Here is a 26,188-nt window from a genome sequence, read left to right on the forward strand (position 1 = left end):
AGAGGGGAAATTCTTTCAAGGGAACCGTTTGGATGCTAGTTGGGCCTGATTCAAGTTCATGAAATTAGTATTGTTTCATTCTCTGATGTTGGCCAGAAGTGCTCTACGCAGCACCCGAAAAGTGTCCAGTAATTACTCCTTTTCCAATTTATAGGGAGTGACATGTATCGTTAACATATCCAAGTAAGACTGTAAAGATTGTACAATCTTTTTTATAAGACCCGTTGCTCCTACTACTATTGCAATTGTCTGGGTATCCTTCTTCCACATTACCCTCATTTTTGCCTGCAAATCCTGGTATTTTATGATTTTGTCTCTCTCTCTCTGCTAGTAAGACAATGTCGTCACTAGGTGTAGCAGTTTCAATGATCAATGTTATTTTTGTCTTCTTTGCATGGACTAGTACACATCTGGTCTTCTCGCATCTGTTTTTTGAACGGTTAGTAATGGGCGATCCCATGTGATATAAACTCCATCATTTTCTATAACGCTTTGTTGCTCATGCTTTCAGTGCTTTTCACTTACTTCAATGTTATGTTTGCGCAATCACTGATGCAACAGTCTTGCCACATTAAGTCTTTCAGTATACAGTCCTTCTGCCATTAGCATATTACAACCAGCAACAAGACTTGTGTTCATCAGAATTCTGAAGAAGGCCTCTGTGAATGGTCGAAAGGGCCTAATCTTTATGGAACATAGTTGGACTCTCCAGTGGTGTTGTCTTGGTTTTCTTTTCCATCGTAATTATTTACTTCAGATTGCCATTTTGGTTTCACTACACTTTGAGGCATTTTCATAGTTCTGGTTTTCATAATCTGGTAAGTAAACAACTTAGTGGGTTAAGGGCAAGACAAAAGAGCCACTCTGGAATATCCCCCTTTGAAATTTTTATCCCTGGAATAATAATTTGTCCTTTATCATGGCTTAACTGCAAAGCAGTTTGCCACTGGTTCATTCGATCAGTATAGGGTGCATCTTATACATTTTTAAGCACTCTTTATCCATGAATGTGGGATACTATCAAATGCTTTTTTTGCAGTTTATCCATGCCATACCTAGATTCTTTCCCTTTTTACAGTTCTCCATTATGACTTTAACAACAAATGTTTCTTTGTTCCATATGACTTTCTTTTGTTACACTTATGTTCTATTGTCATGATTGAGTTTTCTGCTAAATAACTACAAACTCTGTCGGCATCAATTCCAGTGTATAGTTTATATGTTGTTGGAAGGCAAGTGATTGGTCTATAGTTTTTTTAGGTTAGCTTGCAAGTTCGCTTTTAAGTAGGAGTATTGTTTTTCCTGTTGATAACCAGGTTGGTGTCCGTTAGAGGTGCGCATATAAATAGTTCTTACTCGTGGCTAATCTTCATGTAGAGATGTTAATACTTTGAGTCAGAAGTTAGGTACTGCATCTAGGCCTGGGGTTTTCCAATTAGGAGCTTTTCTTAACTTTGGTTTCACTTTCTCTGGCTGTGACTTCATCCCATTTCATATCCTGTACCTTTAAACTTCTTATTCTTTTTTTACTGTCCATTTAGCATCTTTGTTATGGTCCACAGAATCTTCATAGATATTTCTCCAAAATGTATCTATTTTTTTTGGTGTTTCAATTCCTTTGGCCTTGTTTCCCAATTCTCTATAAAACTTTTGGGGTCATCAATAAACTGATTATTTTTTTACGTTTCCTTTATATGTATCTGCATATCTTCTAGATTTTTCCTGCCTGAGTCGATCTTCTTCTTTCGGCTTTTTCCGGTTAGGGGTCACCCACAGCGGATCACCTGTCCGCTCATGATTGGCAGTAGGTTTTTCCTGCCTGTGCCGATATTCTTAATTTATTATTTGTGATAGTACATAACAGAGCCTGATCTGTCCTGATACTGTGCATTGCTTTTATCACATCTTTTGAGCATTTTTACTGATCTGTTCCCTTTTCTATACTCTTATAGCAGTGACACTTCTTGTCTTAATTACTTTATAGTTCATTCTATTTGATACCTCCATCATGGCATTCGATTTCTCCCTTACTACGCCATGTTTCTGTGGTAAAAATTAGTTATTAATTTAGCTGCACAGTAATATATCGTATTTACTTGTGTTATATCACATGAATCTCTATGGACAGTCCTAATTACTGTGTTCACTTGTTTTTACCAAACTTCTAGCGTTTTGGGTTTTGACTTTCTGTTGCCTATTTCTTTCACTGATCTTAATATGTCTGTGCATCTCTATTAAATCAAGCTCCTTTTAGATAATTTTCTTCTAAACTGAGGGCACATTGTTCTCCATTTCCTGCAGGCATTCTAGACAAAGTTCCAGAGCATCTTCCTATGCCACATTCTCTTCAGTTTCATCCTGTCATCCATTGCTCTTTCATATGGGAACTGAGTCTATATTATTAACTCGAACATTTAGAATATCAAACACAACTCTGTTGACAAACGATCTACAAATTCGGTGAACTACCAAACCATCAAACCTGAAGACATTGAACGTATTTGATGGCCAACAGCATGATCGTGGGGATGAGGAAATGTATCCTTTTCCCCACTGTAGTGCAGTCTCGGAGTTGGTATATTTAAATAGGGGGGTGTGGGGGTGCATTGGGACTTGCTCCCCTGCAAAAATTGGGTTAATATAGTTTTATTTAGTTGGGTTTGACATAATGCATTCGATATCTTAATTTTTGATGGTTTGGTAGTTCGCTTGATTTGTAGATAGAAGTTTATGTGTCGACGAAGTTGTATTCGCTATTCTAAATGTTCGAGTTAATAATATAGACCCATGGGAACTTACTGGCCTAACACTCCATAACACTGACTGCGTCAGAGTTGCAACAGTTTCCCATTCCCTCCCTTGCTGTGCAACTCCAACTGAAAGTTTGTTCTGGTTTCCTATGTAAGGATTCAAAAGTATCTTCATACAGCAACTGATCAGATGTTTCCAGCTCATACCTCTCAACTGTACAAATTTTCAAAGAATGTCCAGATGTTTGCCTCATAATTTTGGTCTGTTTTTCATAAAATTGTGGTTTTCTGGCATACTAGTGGCAAATCATTAAACATAAAGTTAAAATATAATGACAGACATTTGAGTTTCAGACTTCATACCATTCAGAAAATTCATGCTAATGCAAAACTTGACATTGTGACATTGTATCAACATTTTAAGTTTGTAAGAGCAATATTTAAAAATTGTCCATATTTGTGGGCTTTTGTCCCACTTTTATTTATGGCTTTGTCCAGATTTCATGCTCTAAGAGGTTAGAGGTATGTGTCCACTCCACTGGTTTCTCCTTAATTTGGGGATCCATTGCTCTATCTATCCTGCTGTGATGTTATCAGAGTTAGATTTTCTACATTAAATCTTTCACTTTGCAAGTAATCAATAAAAGAAGTTATGCACTCACCATAACGTTCCATGTGAGTTGTTCATCTCGCCTTCATTCTTATAGATGGGTTCGGAGCCAATCCTCGGCTCTGAGTCGGCCTACTACAAAGCTCAAGATCTTCAGACAGCTCGAGGCCAAGTCCCTATCCAATGATGCACCTAGAGTTACCCCAGATCTTGTTTGCTGCTTCTAATAATATCATGTGCCATTCTATCATTCTTTACGAGAAAACCCATAGAAAGACTGAGCAACCAGGATAAAACTTGCATCTCTGTCCTGGAAAAACCCTGGAGGGGGAAGGAGGGTGGGAAGTAAGAATGAAGGCAAGATGAACAACTCACATGGAACGTTATGGTGAGTACATAACTTCTTTATGTGAAGTTGTTCTATCTCGCTGTTCATTCTTACAGCTGGGTAGCGTCCCAAGCACCATCTATCTCGGGTGGCTCAGGGGAGTATGTTTTTCAGGACAGTAGAATCAAAAGAGGCCCTGTTCCTGGAGGCCTTGTCAACTTTGTAATGAATGATAAAGGTATGAGGTCTTGACCAAGTTTAACAATCCTAGTTAAACTACAAAGCTATATTATAAAGGCACACCAGGAAGGGAAAGGATATTAACGGCCTATAAAAAAAATGAATGCCAAAACAGAGAGAAATATAGTACTAATAACCTATCAAAGATATAACTACCAAAAGCTATAAAAAAACTATCACTAACTATAACTGGAACAAACAGTTTTAGAAAGTTTTTATAAGAAAAAAGCTATAATGGCCCGAGTTGTGCTAGGAAACCTCTGATCTATTGCAGCGGCAAATATATCTCAGGTAACTCTAGGTGCATCATGGGACAGGGACCTGGCCTCGAGCTGTTTGAAGACCTCGAGCTTTGTAGTAGGCTGACTCGGAGCCAAGGATTGGATTTGAAGCCATCTGTAAGAATAAACGGCGAGACACAACTTCACATCCTCGGTTTTTATTTCTTTAACTTCTCCATTACTTATCTTTTCTACTTCTCCTCTGTTTTCTTATTTTTTGGATTGTAAGATTTTCCATAGCTGGAATCCTTTGCCTGCATCTCTCTCCAAATATCTTTGGTGCAGCTCTTTGTGTGTGGACTAGTTTTACCTTCTCCTTTCCATAAATATTGCACCATATTAAATCTCTTTCTTTCCCGTGTCCGTATTTCTTCTTCAGGCGTCTCCTGCTCCTCTTGTTTCTCCTTCCTTTGGGGACTAGTTGTTCCATCATGCTGTAATGTGACCAGTGTTAGAATTTCTACACTAAATCCTTCATTTCACAGGTATTTCAGAGGTATTCCACTACTTCAACTTCTATGTTTTTAACTTCTGCTTTACTAATCTTCTATTCTACATTCTCTCTTTGTGATCTTATAGAACATTTCACAATAAAAACAAAATCTGAATGCCATTGCCTGTATTTCCCTTTGAATTTCTTTGGGGCTGCTTTTTTTGTATTGATTAATTTGGCTTTCTCCTTTGGATAAATATTGCACCATATCAGATCTCTTTCTTTCTTATGTCCATATTTCTTTTTTATACCTTCCAAAAATCTGTAGATTTTGTTCTTTATATTTTCGCACCTCAGTTGTTTTTTCCAAATTGTCCAAGGTTTCTTGGTCTATATAATGTTTTTCAGAAATCAGTTGTATTAATGAACACAGATTTTTATTTGAAGCTTCTGACAGTTTTTCTTGTGCAAGTATTTTTCTTTCCTGTTATTTCTCTCAATCTTTTTGTATACCTTCTGTCTGGAAATTCTGGGCCTCTTGCGTAATAGTAACAATACACAATTTCTTTTTTTATCCTTAATAGTCTTTATGGCTCTTTTTTTGGCCCATCAGTTTTTGTGATTTTTGTGGACTACCTCCTTCTACAACAGGACAGACATCCTCCCTCTGGGTCAAAGTCAGTATCTTCTATGAGAGATTCCAAAGAGGAATCTATACACCTCCTGCATATTCTCTTATGGGGAACCTCCTCAGTGGGATGCTCTGGAGAGGTGTCTGAAGAGAGGGGAAGTTGCTTCAAGGGAACTGTCTGGATAATAGTTGGCACTGGCTGCCCCTGTGGAATTGGTCTGATGGGATCACAGCTCAGACCCACTGGGGGAACAAATGTAGGATGCAAAGAATAAAGTCTGAGTCTCTTGCACGAGAGAAACCCTTCTCCACTACCTCGAAGGCAGATGGACTGGGGAAGCCATAGACAGTCACACAGGAGCCAAAAAGTACAGTTATGTACACTTACCATAAATGTAGATGTTCAAGTGTATTCACTGCTGTAGTCATCACATTTGGGTTATCCCTGCCAGGGTAGCCTTCAGTCAGCCTGAATACCAGAGGCTTAGTATTTCTATGTTGGTTGCTGTCGCTTCAGGACTGGCGTCAGGTTGTCAGTAGTATAAAGTAAGACAGCCGATGCCATTACATCAGTTTTTCTTGCCCTGTCAGGAGCCCCCAAGTGGGAGCCAGGATATGGTGGAAGAATCCCACCAGTAGAAATAAATACCAAAAGGTTCCTTCTAAGGAGAGAGAGAGAAAAAAGGGGGATCAAGGGAGTGAAACCAGGACTGCAACAGTGAATACATTCGACCATCTACATTTATGGTAAGTGCACACAACTGTACTATGTTCTTCGTGTTTCACTGTTGCAATCACATTTGGGTTGATTCCCAAAGCTGAGGAAAAGGGTGAAGGCAGTCAAGAAGACTATGGGCTGGCTAGGATGCCCTGCAAGACTGCAGTGGCAAAGTCTGCCCTGGATTTAGAGAAGACAGGCAGGTGGTAATGCTTGGTGAAGGTATGAACAGATGTCCATGTTGCAGCCTCCAGGATGTCCCTGGGTGGGGACTCCTCTGAGGAAAGCTGCAGAGGTGGAGGCTGGTAGAGCGACTCCTGACCTCCTTAGGGGGAGGTTTCCCGTGTTGCTTGTAGCAGAAATGGATGGAGTGTGCTATCCATTGGAAATGGTTTGTTTGGATATGACTTTGCCCTCTGTTCCTGCAGCAAAGTTGACTAACAATTGATCAGTCTTTCTGAATGATTTAGTCCTGTCTAAACAGGATCTGAGCTGTTAGTGCACATCTAGAGAGTGCAGTATCCTTTCCCCTTTGTTTTGTGGGTTAGGGGAAAAAGGTGGGCAAATGAATGGATTGGTTGAGAGCCACACTGGACACCACTTTTGGCATGAAGGATGGGTTAGTCCTGAGGGAGACCATGTCAGCATGGAAAATGATGAAGGGCTCTACAGCCATTAGTGCTTGTAGCTCGGATACTCTTCTGGCTGAAGTAATGGCCAGAAGCCAGGCCGTCTTCCATGAGAGAAACTAACCCTGCTGAAGCTGCTGGTTCAAACGGGGCAGAGTGAGCTTTTCCAAAACAAAGTTTAGGTCCCAAGCTGGGGTAGGTGCTATTCTTGGTGGCCTCAAGTTGCTAGCCCCTCTTAGGAACTGTTAGATGAGAGGGGTGTGAGAAAAGTGGGTGCTCAGTGTTGAAATGCGCAGAGAAAGCAGAGGCATGAATTTTAACAGAAAAAAAGGATAGACAACTGTGTAGCAGGTCAGCTAGGTAATCCAGGATGAGAAGTAGGGAGGGCTGTGTCATATTGGCTCCCTTAGCCTGGATCCAGGTGCAGAACCTTTTCCATTTGTCAGCATAAGACTTTCCAGTGCTAGGGCATATGGCCTCACGTAGAACATCTAGAACCTGTTTACTGAGATTGGCAGCTTGTTCAGTGGTCAGGGAATAAGCCAGGCTGCCGAATTGAGGGTCTGCAATTGGGGATGCATGAATTCTCCTTCCCTCTGGGTCAGGAGTGTTGGGATCTGAGGGAGATGCCATGGTGGCAGAGGCGACAGGCTGCACAGCAGTGGGTACCAGTACTGGCAAGGCCAGTCTGGAGCAATCAGAATTGTTCTAGTTTTTTCCTCCCTTACTTTGAGCAGTACCCTGGTAATGAGAGGTAGCGGGAAATGCATAGACAGAGAGGTTGACCCACTGGAAGGATAGAGCATCCACTTTCCAGGCCCTGCAGTGAGGCTCCCTGGTGCAGAACTTGCTGAGCTGATGGTTGGAGTGGGAAGCAAAGAGGTCAACCTTCGGGGTGCCCCATTTCTGAGCTATAAGGGTGATGGTTCTTTGGTCTAGCTGCCACTCGCGTGGGTCCAGAAGATTTCTGCTCAAGTTGTCTGCCAGACAACTGAGAGAGCCTGGCAGGAATTGTGCTAACAGGTGTAGTTGCATGGCTGATGCTGCGTGCCAAAAGGTCAGGGCGAGCCTGCATAGAGGGTAGGAGTGAGTCCCTTGTTGTGCTAGCATGCTGCTGCCCACCAAAGAAATTATTTCCTATGGCAAGGTATCATTGGTATAAGAGTTTCCAGGTCCTGAGAGTGCTGACACCAAAGGCTTTTTAGGTACCACTGAAGTTTCCTCATATGCAGTCTGGCATATCCTTGTGGATAACTGGGGTCTGGTGGCTAGTTGTGAGAAACGGGCCATCAGGTAAGTTTGCTTTTCTGGTGTAAGGAATGCCATCTGGGATTGCTGTATCCAGGCTTGCTCCCAGGAATATAATTTTTGGGTGGGTACTAGTTTGGATTTCTTTTCATTGACAGTGTACCCTAGGGAGGTCAGTAGGTCCTTTACAAAGGCCAGGTGCTTCAGCAACTTTTCCTGTTTGCCTGAATTAGGCTAAGTATGGGTAAATCTGGATATTTCTTTGCCTACAAAAAGCAATGGCAAGAGCCAGACATTTTGTGAAAACTCTGGGAGCAGTAGCTAAGCCAAAGAGAAGCGCAGAGAACTGAAACGGATATTTCTTGCATGATTCCCCGATTGTGATGAGGAGGTAGGCCTCGTTTAGGTCTAGGGTGGCTAGCCAAGCATTCTTGGAGAGCACAGGTAGCAGTTGTTAGAGGGTGAGCATTTTGAATTCTGGTATCACCAGGAAGGTGTTTAGAATGGATTGATCGAGGATGGGGTGCCAGGTGCCCTCTATTCTGGGTACCAGGAAGAGCCTGGAGTAGAAAACCTTGGCCTATCTGTTCTGCAGGAACATGCTCTATTGCCCTCATAGAGAGCAGGGAAAGGACTTGCTTTTTGGCCTCTGCCCACTGGTTTGGAGGAAGATCTGGGAACCTTTTTGGGATTGGTAGAGTGTGGAAAGAAAATCTGTACCCCTGGGACACTATGTTGAGGACCCAGCTGTCATTGGTAATGGTGGCCTAGGTGCTCGTGTGGAAGGAGAGTTTTCCTCCCAGGGCAAGTGCAGGTGGGCAGAGGGAGCGGGTGGAAGTGGAGAGTCACTGCGAGTTCTTACCAAGAGGGGGTGGGGGCTTTGCACTCCCTGGTTTTGAAGTGGAGGAACTCCATTGCTTTGATGTCTTCATTCCCTGTGGGCTGTTGTCTGGGGGATCTGGGCTGAACTGACCTGGAGGGGGCAGGAAAGGACCAGTGCTTCAAGGGGCAATGCCTACTGAACCTGGGTGGCTGGACCTGCAGGAAATTCTTAACTGTCTGCATAGATTTGCTTTTTCTTCCATCTTTTTTAAGACTTCTTCTGCCTTGGTGCCAAATAAGTTGTCTTTGTGCAAGGGTGCATCCAATAATTTAGATTTGACATGGTCTGGCAAGGGCTGTTCCTTAAGCCAAGCATGCCTTCTAAGGACAGAACCGGTAACTGCTGCCCTGCAAGATGCTTCTAGGGCACCAAAACCACAGTGTAAGGGGTGCTTAATTACTTGACTTTCAGAATGCATTCACTCTTATTTTCTGCACAAGCAGGAAAATATGATATTTTTTGTTTGAGGAGTTCCATGGCATGTTGCTGAAATTTTAGCATATGGAACTGACAATTTAGTGCTCTAATAGCAAGAGTAGCAGAGGTGTATACTTTTTTACCCAATCTGTCTAATACTCGGGAATCCCTATCTGGGGGGGTGGAATTCTTAGCAGAAGTTGCTTTAATTCCTTTAGTCCCTTGGGAAATAACCTCAAGGTCAGCAGTAGGATTTTTGAAAAGAAATGTTTGCGAGTCAGGAACTCTGTAAAACCTGTCAGGTTTCCTGGGAGCAGGAGGGAGGGTGTCAGGAGTCAAACTAGACTCTATGAAAACATCATCCACAACATCCAGGACAGGAGGAATGGCCAAGGGTCTGTGCTATGGAAGATTTAAGAATTCCCGGAGTCTCTCTTTAGACTGAGGGTAGTCCTGACATTCCCATTGGAAATGCTCCCTTAAAGTATGAAGGGTTTCCCCAAAGGAAAAGTCCTTGAGTGGAGAGGCTGAAAGAATGGATTCTTCTGCATCAAAATCCTCAAGCAGAGAAGGGTTGTCTCTCTTCATATTCAGATGCATCAGAGTCATCGGACTCCTGTTCAGATAAAACTACTGGGGACAAATCTCTTTTTTATTTTGGAAGGGGTAGCTTGGCTTCCCCTAATCAGCATTATAAGCTCTTCCGCCATTTTAAGCATTTGAGACTGAGGCAAGGAAGCAGGTGCCTGAGATTGGGTCGTCGGTTTCTTGGGTGTGGTTTGCATCTTGGGCCTTAGAAACTCAGTAGTTTTCGAAAGAACAGTGGACGTGAAAAAAGTTGTTGGTTTGTGTCGAGAATCGGTAGTGTGAAGTACTTCCTCGGAAGCTGGTGCCTGCTCAGCGGCTCGAGACCCATCCAAGGTAGAGACAACCGCAGGATCCTTAGTCAATGAAGAGTTTTGCAGCATACTGGACTCCGAAAGGGTCTCTGTAGCTGCCTGCAAATCCACAGAAGCGGGCATCAGGGGCTGTGAAAGCACCTCACTGAGGACCGTTTGGACCTGTGCGGTCTGCCTTTATCCTTACATTTTTTCGGAAGATCTGCTGTCGGTTGGCTTACTGAAGCCATATCGGAATTCGAGGACTGTGAGAGAAAATATCTAGCTACAATAAGGGGCCAACGAGGTATAGTTCTGGCGTTGAACAAAGCACAAAGGCGTTGTGGTCTGGGCCTAAGCAAGTGACTCAGTAAGAATGAAAGTCTCGGTGTGGCATTGGCTTTCCACAGGTGAGACAATAGTGAACTTTTTCTGACATCGGTTAGAGCAAGAAAAAAGGATCCCCAACGGGGTACTTAGCTTTAGAAGACTTCAGCTTCAATTCAGAAAACGAAAACTCAGGTAGCGGCCAACCGGCACTTGTGAGAACTGCTTCTGCTTTGGGCTCCTCGGCAAGAAAGACTGATGTAATGGTGTCAGCTGCCTTACTTTATACTACTGAGGACCTGACATCAGCCCTGAAGCGGAGCAACTGACGCAGAAATACTAAGCCTCTGATATTCGGGTCGACTGAGGGCTAACCTGGCAGAGATAATCCAAATGTGATGACTGCAACAGTGAAACACAAAGAACATCTTCCAAAGCAGACAAGCTCCAGCTCTGTCCCAATCCATGCCTTGAGGAGGGAGATGGACCTGAGCTATCTAGTGACAAGGCTCCAAAGGGCAAGGATGGCTCTGACAACACTGGAGGAGACAACACCCCCCCACCCTGAGCCATCATCAATGCTTCAGCTCAGAGACTCATCTTAATCCAATTGGACAGGAACAGAACTAGTCAGGGAAATGGTCAGAGTCAAAGATGTAACCCTCCAGCTCAGACACCGATTCTCTTGACACTCTTGGATCTGAGGTCTCTGAAACTGTTGGATAGTTCAGAGAAAGGGATATTAATGAATGAGAAGTGGAAGGTAGACTCACGGATCCGATGGAAGACAGACTGAATAACCATCTGAATCTGAACTCTGAGGAACTTCCTCATCATTCCATCCATTTCAGCCTTGGAGAGATTTGTGGAGGACTTGACAGATGAGGTAGTGGAGTATGATCTACAGTGTTTCTTTGAGTGGTTTGTAGAAGGGGAAAGGCAGCCAAGGAGACACCAGATCAATTGTGAACTTGGATGAGCGAGTTCTGAGAATCTTTGAAACACTAGTGATCAGATCCAAGGTTTTTGGATCAATGAGTTGTATTGGTGATTTGCTTGATATAATTATTGGAGCCAAGGGCTTAGGATCTAAAGTTTTCCTTTTTGGATCCAAAGATCTTAAAATATGAGATGGCTCCGAAATTGTAGAGGTAGAAGGAATCATAGATCTATTGATAGGAGGGGACCACTTTCTAGACTCCGATGGAGCTTTGGAATGTTTGCTGGGGGTTTGAGTCCTGGAGGAAGAAGATGGGGGTACTAATCCCTTGAGGTCCAACTTGTGCTCCTATCTGCAATAATCCTAGAATTAAAAGCAACACAGATAGTATAGTTAGTACTGAGGTGGGCTGCTCCTAGACAACAAACACACCCTGTGGGCCATCAGAAGCAGCACAGATAGTATAGTTAGCACGAAGGTGGGCTGCTCCTAGACAATAAATACACACCCTGTGGGCATCAGAATTTGGAATTTTGTGCCCACAGGAACTGCATTTTTTAAAACCTGTTGGCTTCTCAGCCATAGTTGTTTTAGAAAGAACTACACAGAGGATTTTTTTTAAATAAAATAATAGCAAAATACTACCAACAATGGTAGAGAGAGAGAGTTAAAAAGGGTAGGAAATAAGTAAAGGAGAAGAGATACCAACTATGGTACACAACAAGAAATTACCCAACAAGGTAGAAAAATGGGAGAAGCAAAAGAAATTACTGACAGGTAGAAACTCCTAACATTAAGGGAAGATGTAGAGAAAATTTAACAAGAATTTTGAAGAAAAACTTCTCACAAATGTGCAAACTATTTTACAAATGGCTTCTGAGGAGATCCACATTCATGTGAGATGGCGGCAAACAAGACCTAGGATATTTTAGGTTGACTAGGGCATTAAGGGTAGAGACAGGGGCTCGAGGATTGGATCTGCAAGTCTGTGAAATATGGCTAAGTCGGATCCACAATCAGATCCATAACCCAAATGTGAAAGAAAAGGACAACAGATTCATCCATAATTAATTCCAGTTATGCCTTTTCGATTCATCATTTATATAAACATTATCAAAAAATTCTAAAATATTTCCATTACCGACTCAGGAACTTTAGTCATTATTCCTGCCCTAGGGTACCAAGAGTTTTACTAATGCCCTTTCTACTTTGTGTCATACAGATCATCAATATGCTTAGTGATTTTTCCATAGCGCTATGCAGCTGTTCCACATCTGAAAGATTTCCCTTTATATTTTTACGTTTTGCTAATCCTGCTAATATTTACTAATGCCTTTCCTGCATAGTCCATTCTCCTCACTTTGGCTATATTGTTAAAATTCATTTTCAACTTGTTCTAAGAGCTAGCTGCTCCTTCAGGGCAGGTTCTGTTTGCTCAAACAGCACTCAAATTTACCCGTTATGCAACTCTTAAAATTTTCTCTTTTTAGTATGTACACAGAAGAGAGACAGTGTCTCTGAATATCTTTATTACTCTGTACCTGCAGCGTAATACATGCACTCAGAGACACAGTTCAATCAAATAAACATGTTCAATGTAAAATACAGATTAGATCCAATCCTGGCCTGGTTGCTGCTCTAATGGTAACCTCCATTCTTGGTCCCCTGATGCATCTTCAATACTACAAATCAAATTCCAGTTGCCATGCATAATTAAAATATATTGCTAAAAAATATCCAACCCTCGCCCCACAATCTTTTTCAGCTTAAAATTGTTCATCTTAGGGAGAACGTAAACAAATGTCAAACCAAATATTTTCCCTTGACAAATAATCCCTCACAGTCACAAATCTGTCATTACTATCTTTTTTTCATTTTATCACTGTTGAAGCCTACTTCCTTAGCAATACAACTATCCTTCTTTTCCTCTGTCTTTAACATTCTGCTGAGTATCTATTCATAACCCCTTGCCTCATCAAGTTCACGCATTCACTCCTGTTCAAGTCCTTCCCCTGAAGTACTGCCATTTGCATATTACACTTCTGTCACACCTTCCATCTTGCCTGGCAGATGCATTTACATTCCATGTTAATAATGATGCTGCAGTCATTCTAACAAGTAAACATTACTATCACTAATAATGCCTGTCATTTCTTTTGCCTTCTGGCAGCTTATATAAACATACTTTCAACTGTCAGATACAACTTTTATGTATTAAAAATTTGTCATCCCTTTTAGAATGCTATTTTTTACCCAAATACTACGATTCATAAGAGAAAAAAAATTACACAGAACTATACAAAATTCAAATGGGAGAGAAAAGAAATGCAACCCTTCCAGCTAACAGCTAATGCGGGCTTTACCCACCCCAAAACTGAGGTTATTTATACTACAATCACATGAATTAACCAGTATTTACTCTAAAGCAAATAAATCCCTTCTGCAGCATAGAAAATCATTTGAATATGGTAACTGGAGCTTTAATCTTTATTAGCCCTAAGAAAAAAAAAAAAGTCTTGACCAGCCTTCAACTAAAACTAATATAGTGCATGAAGTGCCAAGAAATCATTACATCAGAAAGGTTTTTAAGCTTTTGTTAAGCACATCTAAGCGCTGCTAAGATAAAGTTTCACTATATGGACTAACAGCTAACAGTGCTGGCCAACAAAGAACAGCAGCAGAAGGTAAAACTTCAAAGCTGTTAAGATAGTTTTGCTCTGCCACACTTACAAAGAAAAAAGTGTCAAATTGAAGTGTCTAATAGCTTTTAAAGCTGTTGATTCTTCAGGGGACAAATAAATAAATGGAATTTGTGGGAACAATACATGCAGAAAAATGTTCAGGAGGAATGACGTTTAAAGGAAGGCAGGGAATGAGCAATTTATGTAATGTTGGACTGAATGACAGTTGTTATAAAGAAGGAATACATATGTGTAATATACAAAAAAAGTAAATGTATGTTAATATGTATAATATATGCAAATGTAAATATACGTTAATATGGTATGTTTTCTTTTCTATTACTGTGTGTGTATGCCAATGTCTTAAGAGATAATTTCACAAAGGTGTTTAAAAAAATAAAATTATGTCCAAATCTACTCGGCATCCCTGCCGGTCCAATGTTTTACTCTTCTTGTATCTAACCCACAATAAAAGGTCATCAAGGATATATGTAACAACTTCCAGTCCTTCAATTACCTGCGCAGTAGCTCTATTGAACACTTCACATGCTGATGAAATACTAAACAGACCACCAAGTAATCTATACTCTTCTATTTGCATATTAAAATGTAAGCACTATTGAAAAAGTACAGTTTTGTACCTACCATAAATGTAGATGTTCGAGGATCCCCATTGCTGCAGTCCTTACTATTGGGTATAGTCCGCGTCCAGTCGGCCCGAATACCAGAGTATAAGGCTGACGTCGGTCAGGGCGCATTAGACTGACGTCAGTACGTCAGGGTACTAATGCGCATGACCGACGTCATATCCTCAGTCTTTTCTTGCCCCAGATGTCAGAAGACCCTAAAAAGACAAGGCCCAAAATACCTGCACCAAAAATATGTACAATATATACAAGAATATATACAAAAATATAAGCATGTAACCTCACCTACACAACCACCCCTAAACACAGAGGGAAGGAGGGAGGGTAAATTGGACTGCAGCAATGGGGATCCTCGAACATCTACATTTATGGTAGGTACAAAACTGTACTATGTTCTTCGTTCCCCATTGCTGCAGTCCTTACTATTGGGTAGAATCCCAAAGCAGAGGTAAGGGAGGCTGGCAAATCATAAAGAAGCAGGAGCTGACAACATGCCTTGCAAAACAGCTGTGGCAAAACCAGCCCTAGACTTAGAGTAGATAGGAAGGTGATAATGCTTAGAGAAAGTATGCACTGAACTCCAAGTAGCTGCTTCCAAAATATCCTTAGTTGCCACCGCCCTTAGAAATGCTGTTGAAGTGGCAGTAGCCCTAGTGGAATGAGGCCTAATCCCAGCTGGAATCTCCTTGCCATGATGGGAATAACAAAATGCAATGCAAAAGCCAATCCACCTAGAAATAGTTTGTTTTGACACAGGCTTGCCCTGTGAACTCAAAGCAAAAGAAACAAACAACTGCTGAGACTGCCTGAAATCCTTAGTCCTGCTTAAATAATAACGCAATTGCCTGTGTACATCTAAAGTGTGCAAAATCTTTTCCCCTTTATTTTGGGGGTCTGCATAAAAGTAGGCAAATGAATAGTTTGGTTTAAAGCCACACTAGAAACCACCTTAGGCATAAAGGAAGGATTAGTACGTAATGATACCCTATCCTTATGGAAAATCAAAAGGGCTCTACTGCCATAAGGGCCTGCAACTCAGACACCCTTCTTGCAGAAGTAATAGCCAACAGAAAAGCAGTCTTCCATGACAAGTATTTCAATTCAGCAGTAGCCGCAGGCTCAAAAGGTTGTAGAGTAAGTTTTTCCAACACAAAATTGAGATCCCAAGCAGGAGTAGGAGCTCTACGGGGGTCTTATATTCTTTGCCCCTCTAAGAAACTGCTTGAACAAAGGATGCGAAAACAATGGTGGGTCACAATCATAGTGAGCTGAAATTGCTGCAGCATGAATCTTAATGGAAGAGAAGGACAAACCTTTGTCCAATAACTCAGTAAGATATTGAAGAGCCACACTCAAATTAGGCTCAGAAACCTGCAAATTCTTTGCTGTACTCCAAAATAAAAATCTCTTCCATTTTTCTGACACTTTCCTTGTACTAGGTCTTCTAGCTTCCATAATCACATTTAAAACTTGTTGAGGAAGTTGAGACCTGCTGTGTTTCAACACAGAATATGCCAGGCTGTTAGATGAAGAGAGTGAAGCTTGACATTGAGCAGATGACCATCCTTCTGAGATAACAGATGAGGAATCAGAGGTAAAGGCCATGGAGGCTTCCTTACCAGACTCCGTAGTAGTGGGTACCAGTGTTGCCGAGGCCAATCTGGAGCTATCAAAATCATCCTTGGCCTGTCTTGTCTGACCTTTAATAGTACCTTTGGAAGAAGAGGCAGAGGAGGAAAGGCATACACATGAAGGTTTTTCCAACTGAAAGACAGAGCATCCACTTTCCAAGCTGTGTGATGAAACCCCTTTGTGCAATACTGTGGCAGCTGGTGGTTTAGTGGAGAAGCGAACAGATCTATGTCTGGAGTTCCCCATGACACTGTCAATTTTTGAAATACATGAAGATCCAGTTTCCACTGTGGGGATCCATGATTTGTCTGCTTAACACATCTGCTAAGGAGTTCTGTGCTCCGGCAGAAACCTTGCCTGAAGAGTTAGTTGCAAGCTTAGCGCAGTCTCCCATAAAATCATTGCTTGCCTGCATAGAGGATAAGAATGTGTTCCCCTTGCTTGTTGATGTACCACATGACAGTTGTGTTGTCTGTTAGAATCAACACCTGCCCTGGAAGAAGTAACTCCTTGAAAGCCATTAATGCAAACTGGACTGCTAACATCTCCTTCATGTTGATATGTAGATGCTGTAGTCTGGCAGGCCACTTGTCTTGTATCCACTTTCCATTTAGATGAGCTCCCAAGCAATGTCCGAGGCATCTGTCGTTAAAATCTGACTCGCCTCTGGCCGGGTCACAGAGAGTCCCTTGTTTAGGTGACATTCCTGAGCCCACCACAAAAATTCTTTTGAAGGCAAGGTATTATTTGAATGACAGTGTCCAAATCCTGGCAGTGCTGTGTCCATACATTTTTGAGATACCATTGTAGCTTCCTCATATGCAGTTTGGCATTGGGAAGCACCAGAATACAAGATGCCATGAACCCTAATGCTTGAAGGACTGTCCTTGCAGTCAGCACGGACTGATGAGATAGTTGATGGAAGTAAAGTGATAGACTCTTTTGTTTGTCCGGGGTTAAAAAGGCCATCTGGGCTGCTGTATTCAGTCTCACACCCAGAAAGCACATGTCTTGAGAGGGTACTAGACTGGACTTTATTTCGCTCACAGAATACCCTAGGCATCTTAGCACTGCTATAACATATTCCAGATGCTGTAGAAGGTCTTCCTTTTCTTGAGCCAGAATCAGGCAGTCGCCCAAGTAAGGATAGATTTGAATTCCTTGAAGCCTGAAGTAAGCTATCACTGGAGCCAGAACCTTTGTGAACACTCTGGGCGCAGTAGATAAGCCAAAGGGCAATGCAGAGAACTGATAATGAGAATTTCCAGCTCGAAACCGCAGATACTTCCTGCAACTTAGCCTTATAGGCACATGAAGGTAAGCTTCCTTGAGATCTAAAGTTACCATCCAGTGATCTTTGCCCAGCAGAGGTAAAAGCTGTTGTAACGTCAACATCTTGAACTTGGGAATGTCCAGAAAAGTGTTGAGGAGAGATAAACCCAAAATTGGTCTCCACGTGTTCCCCTTCTTTGGTACTAGGAACAGGTGAGAATAAAATCCTAGGCCCCTTTCTGATACAGGGACTGGCTGAATGGCCCCCATCTGGAGTAACTGAGAAACTTGCTTGTGAGCCTCTTTTCTTTGTGGAGGAGGAACGTCTGGCATGCCTTTGAAAGGGGGCATTGTATGGAAATAAAATCTGTAACCGTGGTGAATGATATCCAACACCCATTTGTCTTGAGTAATTAAATCCCAATTTTCTTTGAAAAGAGACAGTCTTCCTCCCAAAGGAGCTGCCAGACGAGAATCTACTGGCAGCTGAAAAGACAGGTCATTGGGTCTGTTTACGAAAGGACTGACCCCTGCCCTCACCAGAAGTCTGAGCAGGTGAACTCCCTGTTCTAGGCCTAAAAGAACCTTGAGCCCTGCCCCTACCACGTCTAGACCTACCCCTAGACTGGGAATCATAAGCAGGATATGTCCACCCCTTAGCAGGCCAATTTCTACTAAACTTCGGCGGCTGCACCTGCAAAAAATCTTTAACAGTTTGCATAGACTTAGCTTTGTCCTCCATTTTCTTTAAAACTGCTTCCACAGGCGATCCAAACAACACATCAGACTGTAAAGGAGCATCCAAAATCCTTGTCTTAACATGCTCAGCTAAATTCTGATCCCTCAACCAGGCATGCCTGCGAAGAACAGAACTAGTAGCAGCCACCCTCGAGGAGGCCTGTACAGCATCAAAACCACATTGCAAAGAATGCTTACCCACTTGTTCAGACACATGAACCAAATCCAGCAACTCTTTACACTCAATACCTTCCGCCAAAGCATCCACCTTAGATTTTAATTGTGAAAGGAGATAATTCTGATATTTTAGCATGTGAAACTGACAATTCAACGCTCTCATGGCTAGAGTGGAAGAAGTATACACTTTCTTTCCCCACCTATCCAAAGCCCTTGCCTCTTTATCAGTGGGAACAGGATTTTTAACCACAGAAGCCTTAACACCTTTAGGCCCTTGAGAAATAGTTTCTGGGTCCGCCCTAGGACTCTTAAACAAATACTTATGAGCTTCGGGCACCCTATAATACCTATCAGGCTTAACAGGAGCAGGAGGCAAAGAGTCAGGGTTCAGGGAAGCCTCTGCAAAACATCTTCCACCACATTCAACACAGGAGGAATAGCTAAGGGCCTATGCTGGGGTAAAACAAGAATTCCCTAAGCCTTTTCCTGAATCAGAGTAATCCTGGCCTTCCCATTTAAAGTGCTCCCTCATGGAATGCAGAGTCTCTGAAAATGAGAAATCCTCAGGAGGAGAAGCTGTAGGAGTGGAATCATCCACATCAGAATCAGAATAAGTAGGATACTCCTGCAAGTCTTCCGCAGAAGACTCTGAAGCCTCTGAACACTGTTCAAAACTATCAAACTCGGTTCCACCCTAGGCCTCTTATCAGGAGGGGGCATAGAACCTCTAATCATAGTAATCAAATCTTCTGCCATTTTAAGCATATGTTTCGTAGGTACAGAACCCGAAATGCTAGGAGAAGCCCCCACTGAAGCTGAACTTGGCCTACCTCTCAAAGAAGTTTTGGCAACAGAAGGAGAGGCTCTAACTACCTTGGGAAGAGAGGGAAGAACAGCTACCTGAGAAGCCCCCTCAGCCTGGCCTACCTCCTGAGAAGGCACATCCTGTAACAGTAAAGTTTCTGCCTGAGACTCCATGGAAACTCCTGGCAAAACCTCTGGCTCCACTGAGCCTTCTAAAGAACCGACGTCCGGGACTGCCGGTTCATCAACCCTAGGCTTCGCTGTTTTGTCCTTGCGCTTCTTGGAAGCGCGGCGCCGGAGCATCCGACGGCATTTTATAATTGCAACGCTTCCCAAACACTAACCTGGCACAGTCTAACCTCCTCTTAATAGTGCGTTTGTTAAACCTAGCACAAGAGCGGCAACCAACAACGCGTGCTCAGGCCCTAAACAAGGTATACACAAGGTATGGTAATCCCTATGAGGTATCTGTTTCCCACAAGAAATACAGTTATTCACTTTTTCTGACATCCGGTTAAATACTGAGGCAAGAAAAACCAAAATGTTCCCAACGGGTACTTAGCCAACTCTGTTTCGGTCTGAAACTCCGGTTTCGGAAATATTTCAGAACGCCAACCTGCACTCGCAAAACTGCTTCTGCATCGGACCATGCGGCAAAAAAGACTGAGGATATGACGTCGGTCATGCGCATTAGTACCCTGACGTACTGACGTCAGTCTAATGCGCCCTGACCGACGTCAGCCTTATACTCTGGTATTCGGGCCGACTGGACGGCGGACTATACCCAATAGTAAGGACTGCAGCAATGGGGAACGAAGAACATCTTCACATGCTGATGAAATACTAAACAGACCACCAAGTAATCTATACTCTTCTAATTGCATATTAAAATGTAAGCAATCTAGAGCTTGAAAGCTATCTTTATCTAACGGAATTCCTGGTTTGCAATCAGCACTGAAAATACTTTTTACAGAGTTGTAAGCAATGGCAGATGCTCCCTCATTCTAATGACTTTATTCAGATCTTGTAGGGCACTACACACAAGAATATGACATTGATTCACAACAGTAACCATTATTTGGTTGGTCAGAATGATTTCTTAATAATCTGATTCAGGACCTCTTCAATTCTACTCCTGAGGGCTAGTGGTACATTTCTAGGAACACAAGTAAATGGAAAAGCATCAGCACTTACTTATGACATTTGCTAAGAAAACTTCTTAAGCCTGTAAAGGAGTCACAGCTAAGAAAGATATCACTGCTGTGGCTCTTTGCAGTAACTAAGATGTCTCTGCTACTTTGAATGTTACTGTATAAATTCACTCAGTATTTCACTATGCAAATATAATTTTACCATTCGTATGTTGGGATTTTTTAAGTGAAAAGCTATCAGTGAAATCAAACCCTTTAAGTACAACAATTCAAAACAAGATCCTGTACTCATTTTTATAGTTACAATATCTATTCTTTTTGACACACTAATTTTAACTGGTGCCCTGAACACATTAAGTGCATACACAGCTTTCTTTTCCATGATCTTTATCTCCAGTACTTCAAAAGTATTTTCATGCAAAATATTACACTGTCCCAGTGGCCAGTTAAAATACATCATTTTGCCAACAATCACACTTGTACTTATGGCTCACCCTCTACAAATCCTTTAAAAGCCTCATTCAATCAACTATATTCAAATTACCTGCACACACCAAAGTCAACTGTTAGTGCAGTTCATTGTCACATCTTTGTTTAACATACAAATTCTAAATTCTTGTATTTACACTTTTTTTTCTAGAAAATGCTTTTCTAGCATGGATTCTACAGAACTGATTAAAAACAGGACATTGTTGCATCTTGTGCTTAATAGTCACATTCAGTACTTTTTTTTTTTTGCTTTAACAAATGGAGCACTACAACGCTTCAGTTCTGACTGCAAATGCAATGCCACACCAGCACTTTGCTGCTATACACTAAAGAATGATCAACTCTGTTAATCATGTAGCCTCACACTTCGCTTTCAGGGAGTTTGCCCCCCCCCCTTCAGCCATCCCTAGCTATGCTTCTGCTCTTCTCAATAACCGTTGGGAGATCTCCTACCATCTCCTATGCTTCCACCACCTCAAAGAGACAGTAGCTCATCCAAAGGACAGCACACTGAGTGAAAATGAAGGACAGGCAGGTTAAGGAACAGAAACAGGTGTCAGATGAAGGGGACATTCCAATATCAACTTAAAGAAACACTTTTTCAAGGAGGATAGAAGAGCCCGGCAGCCAATAACTGCTTCAAGCAGTGTTGCAGTTCAGCAGGGGGGGGGGGGGGGGGTTCAATGATATAAAGGAAAAAATGGATAAAGTGACAGCAAAGGGTAGGTGGACAGTACTTAAGCATGCTAGCTGTAACACTTGGATGCCCTTAAAAACTAATTGCCACAGCATCTTCACAGGGTCTTATAAACTATGCCTTAATTTGAGCATGTCAATGTCATGGCAAAAACAGGAGTAAAGCAAATCATATTTACTCACTGTAGTAATTATATTCCCACATGGGAAAGATATGCTGGAAATGTCTTGCTTTCTGGTAAGATTCTAACCACCACCATACGCAGTAGGGCTGGAGGAATTTACTACTTTACGGCCTGCCCAATTTCCTGCTTCTTCTCTCAGTCTATCCAAGAGTGCGTGTGATGGCTCAAATCAGTGTCTGATTCACAGTGGACATGAATCAGTCTTTATTTGTACATCTGTGAAGGCTATTATCACATAAGATCTTACCTACGGGTATATGTGTGTGTGTGTATATATATATATATATATATATATATATATATATATATATATATATATATGGGTTCACTTCAGAATTTCGAAATACCAAAATCCCAAGGTTCAAAATATCAAACTCAGAATCTCGAGATCTTGGAATCTTGAAATTCTGAACCCCCCCCAAAAAAATCAGTCAACAAAACATGTTTTTGCAGGGGGGCAAGCCCCCCCCCTGCACCCCCCACATGGGGGAGTGCATCCCCCGTTACTTAAACATACCAACTCTGAGATCGCACTACAGCAAGGAAAAGGGAAATCTCCCATTCCACACTATATGCCTATCTCCGTTCATAATTTTGAAGACACACACACACACTGGATATAAAAAGTTTACACACCCCTGTTAAAATGTCAGTTTTTTGTGATATAAAAAAATGAGACCACAATAAATCATTTCAAAACTTTTCCCACCTTTAATGTGACCTATAACCTGCACAATTCAAATGAAAAACAAATCTCTTAGGGAAAAAAATAAAAAAAATGTACAATAAGCTGGTTGCATAAGTGTGCAAACCCTTCAACTATGGCTTTGTTGAAGCACCTTTTGATTTAATTACAGCATTCAGTCTTCTTGGGTAGGAGTCTATCAGCATGGCACATCCTGACTTCGCAATATTTGCCCACTCCTCCTTGCAAAAGTGCTCCAAAATCTGTCAGATTTCAAGGGCATCTCTTGGGCACAGCTCTCTTCAGGTCACCCCACAGAGTTTTTATTGGATCTAGGTCTGGGCTGTGGCTGGTCCATTTCAAAACTTTAACTTTCTTCTGGTGAAGCCATTCTTTTGCTGATCTGAATGCATGCTTGCGGTCACTGTCATGTTGAAAGGTGAAATTTCTCTTCATCTTTCTAGCAGATGCCTGAAGGTTTTGGTCCAAAAGTGACTGGCATTTGGAACTGTTCATAATTCCCTCGACCTTGACTAAAGCCCCATTTCCAGCTGAAGAAAAGCAAACCCAAAGTATGGTACTGCCACCATGCTTCACCATGGGAATGGTGTTTCTTTGGTGATGTGAAGTGCTGTTTTTGTGTAAAAAGTACCTTTTGGAATTGTGGCCAAAAAGTTCAACTTTGGTCTCAGACTATAACACATTTTCCCACATGCTTTTGGGAGACTTGATGTATTGTTTTGCAAATTTTAGCCATCCCTCAATATTTTTCTGTGCAAGATAAGGATTCCGTCTTGCAACCCTATCCCACAGCCCAGACACATGGAGAATATGGGAGACTTTTGTCACACAGTACACTAGTACTTGCCAGAAATTCCTGCAGTGTTGCTGTAGGTCTCTTGGCAGCTTCCCTGACCAGTTCTCATCTTGTCTTTTCATCAATTTTGGAGGGACGTCCAGTTCTTTGCAACGTCACTGTTGTCCCATATTTACTCCACTTTTTGATGACTGTCTTTACTCTGTGCCATGGTATATCCAATGTTGTGGAAATTTTGTACCCTTCTCCTGATACCTTTCAACAATGAGATTCCTTTGATGCTTTGTAAGCTCTCTGCAAACCATGGCTTTTGCTGTAGCAGGCAACTGAGGAAATGTCAGGAAAACCCTACTAGGACAGCTGAACTTTATTTGAGGTTAATCAAAGTCTCTTTAATTGATGGCAGGTGTGTACCCAAGAAGACTGAATTATGTAATTAAATCAAAAAGTGCTTAGACAAAGCATTAGTTTAAGGGTGTGCACACTTATGCAACCAGCTTATTGGACATTTTTTATTTTTTATATTTTTCCACTAACAGATTTGTTTTTTAATTGAATTGTACAGGTTATAGATCACATTAAAGGTGGGAAAAAGTTTTGAAATTATTTATTGAGGTCTCATTTTTTATATCACAAAAACCTGGAATTTTAACAGGGGTGTGTAAACTTTTTATATCCAGTGTGTGCATGTATGTATTTATATATACACATACATGTATGTGTACCACTACTGTATATATCAATTGTCTTTTAATTTTACTTGCATTACTTCTGTATATACTAAAATGTAAAAGCCAATAGTTTCTATTTAAACAATTATTTCTTACGTGGTTTGCATTTTCTCACTGGCATAGCTTATGTACTTTACATCTGTTGTTGTATACATTTGTTTTGCTTTTATATCTGCATCTGTGTAAGATTTGTGCTTTATGGTACTTTCACTTGAGCCTGGTTCATAGTTGAAAATAAAAAGACCAGCCCACTTACCTAGTAAACAAATAGTAGTAATTAAAATAAATAAGACTAGGTGTACAACAGAACAAGCCACAATTTAAAATAAAAATAAGCAATAAAGCAAATCTACAATGTACATAATGCAATGTACAGACAGCCTACAATCTCAGTGTGGTAAGAAAACCAATCAGTCTTTATTTATGTGTCTACAGTCTAGGTGAATTACAAAACATATGAACTAAAAGAAAGATAAATAAAACACAATGTTAAGGACTGCACTGCATATAGCCTACACTCCATACCGTTATGCATCTGTCCTTTCTGCTTCCACAGTTTCCACTATGGAGTAGGGTGCACAGGCAATGAAGAATACTACCAACCAACCAGCCCCGGAAGATTAAGCAAGCCACATCTGCTCCTTTCTCATCTTACTCATTTCAGCCATCTGGCTTCCCAAGTCACTAATGCACAATAGATCACCAGCCTTGCTGGGCAAACAGGCCTGCCTCCTTCTCTGATGTTTGTATCAAAGACAAGGAAATGCTGCTGCTTTACATAATCACAGTTAAAGGCTACAGACACTCCACTTCTTTTCTAAAACAGGTGAGAGACAAATACTTCAATACACAAAACAGAAATCAAGCAATGTAACTCACTGAAATGGGAGCAGACTTGGTACATAACACAAGACTCAAAAGAAATTGTCTTGAAAACCAAAGTACTGAAGTGAAGCAGCTGAAACTGTCCAAAGAAACAAAGGACAGAAAGCAAGAACACTACTCTTCTAAAAAGAGCAGCTCATTGGAGAAATGTTTCTGGGAGCAAATCAATCTAATCATTAGTGACCAGCTAATACTTGCATGACAAAATCCTCATATGGATAAATTGTTTTGAAAAATGCAAAACATCTTTAATCTGCAAGTTCTACTACCTTATAGAAAAGTCAGCAAAGACACGGGCAATATGAAGCAAGTAAAAGCAGCTCAGATGTGATGAAAACTTAAGTATGATGCACTGTGTTTGTCATGTCAACATACCGTAGGCTTCTTGCCTTCTTTCAGCATCGTCTTCCTTCGCAGCACTCCCTGCACGGTCACTGCACCAGGATACAGATGGATGGCTAACTCTTCGGACTCAGCAGAACTAACAGGAAAAAGGAAACCTATGACTGAGCTAGGAAAATAAAACAAACTACACCATGTGTCTTCTTGCTGTCAATTAAAAACACTTCTAAGTGAACAGGGAGCTTTTATATAAGGATAACAGGACTAATGTGCTGTTTGCTAAAACGCATGCACACTGAGGTAACTCAATACATTACCATTTACATATTTATACAGTTTGTAATTAGAAAGCAGTAGCAATTTTATCAGGAAACAGTCCCACTGTGTTTTACTCCACATCTGTCATTAAGATGACCTGGGCTGCACTAATGCAAAATAAAGAAATAAAAAAACAAATAATTTGAGTGCATTACTTATGCCAGCGAAGCTGAAAAACTCCTGAGGTACTTCAATCAGTCAGACTCCATTTGTGATATACTCCTACATAAACATCAAAGATGTGCACAAAAGATGTTTCTTTTTGTGTGTGCTGCTCGTCCTGTCTTTAGAGCAATAAATGTTTAATGTCACAGAGCAGAAAATGACTCAAAAATGAGTTGCAATATATTGCTGTCTTCACTTTGTGGATGTTCTAACTGCAAACGTTAACAAAACAACACATCATTCATGGTGCAGTGAATTTAAACTATTTATATCCAACTGTAAATAAAACAAACTACCCATGTGCTAGCCTCCTAGGTGAAAAGATGACGAAAAACCAAAAACAAACACTGGAAAGAAACACACAGAAAACTGTCTGGAAACTGCATGCCACAATACTGCAAATTCACAACTTGGACTTCCCATTTTGTACATTTTTCTACATCCATCCACAACCCCTTTT

General features: G+C 41.3%; 1 protein-coding gene across 1 annotated transcript in view; it reads right to left on the reverse strand.

Annotated features, from left to right (window-relative positions):
- Positions 1 to 26,188, reverse strand: part of RALGPS2 (Ral GEF with PH domain and SH3 binding motif 2) — a 2,773,917-nt gene that overhangs the window by 427,054 nt on the left and 2,320,675 nt on the right. Inside the window, exon 18 of the mRNA XM_044085226.1 lies at positions 25,279 to 25,384. Coding sequence (XP_043941161.1) covers positions 25,279 to 25,384 — 106 coding nt within the window. The remainder of the gene's footprint in view (positions 1 to 25,278; positions 25,385 to 26,188) is intronic.

The sequence above is a fragment of the Protopterus annectens genome, chromosome 10.part0 (genome assembly GCF_019279795.1).
Source record: "Protopterus annectens isolate FY-2018-M chromosome 10.part0, PAN1.0, whole genome shotgun sequence".
NCBI classification, from domain to species: Eukaryota; Metazoa; Chordata; order Ceratodontiformes; family Protopteridae; genus Protopterus; species Protopterus annectens.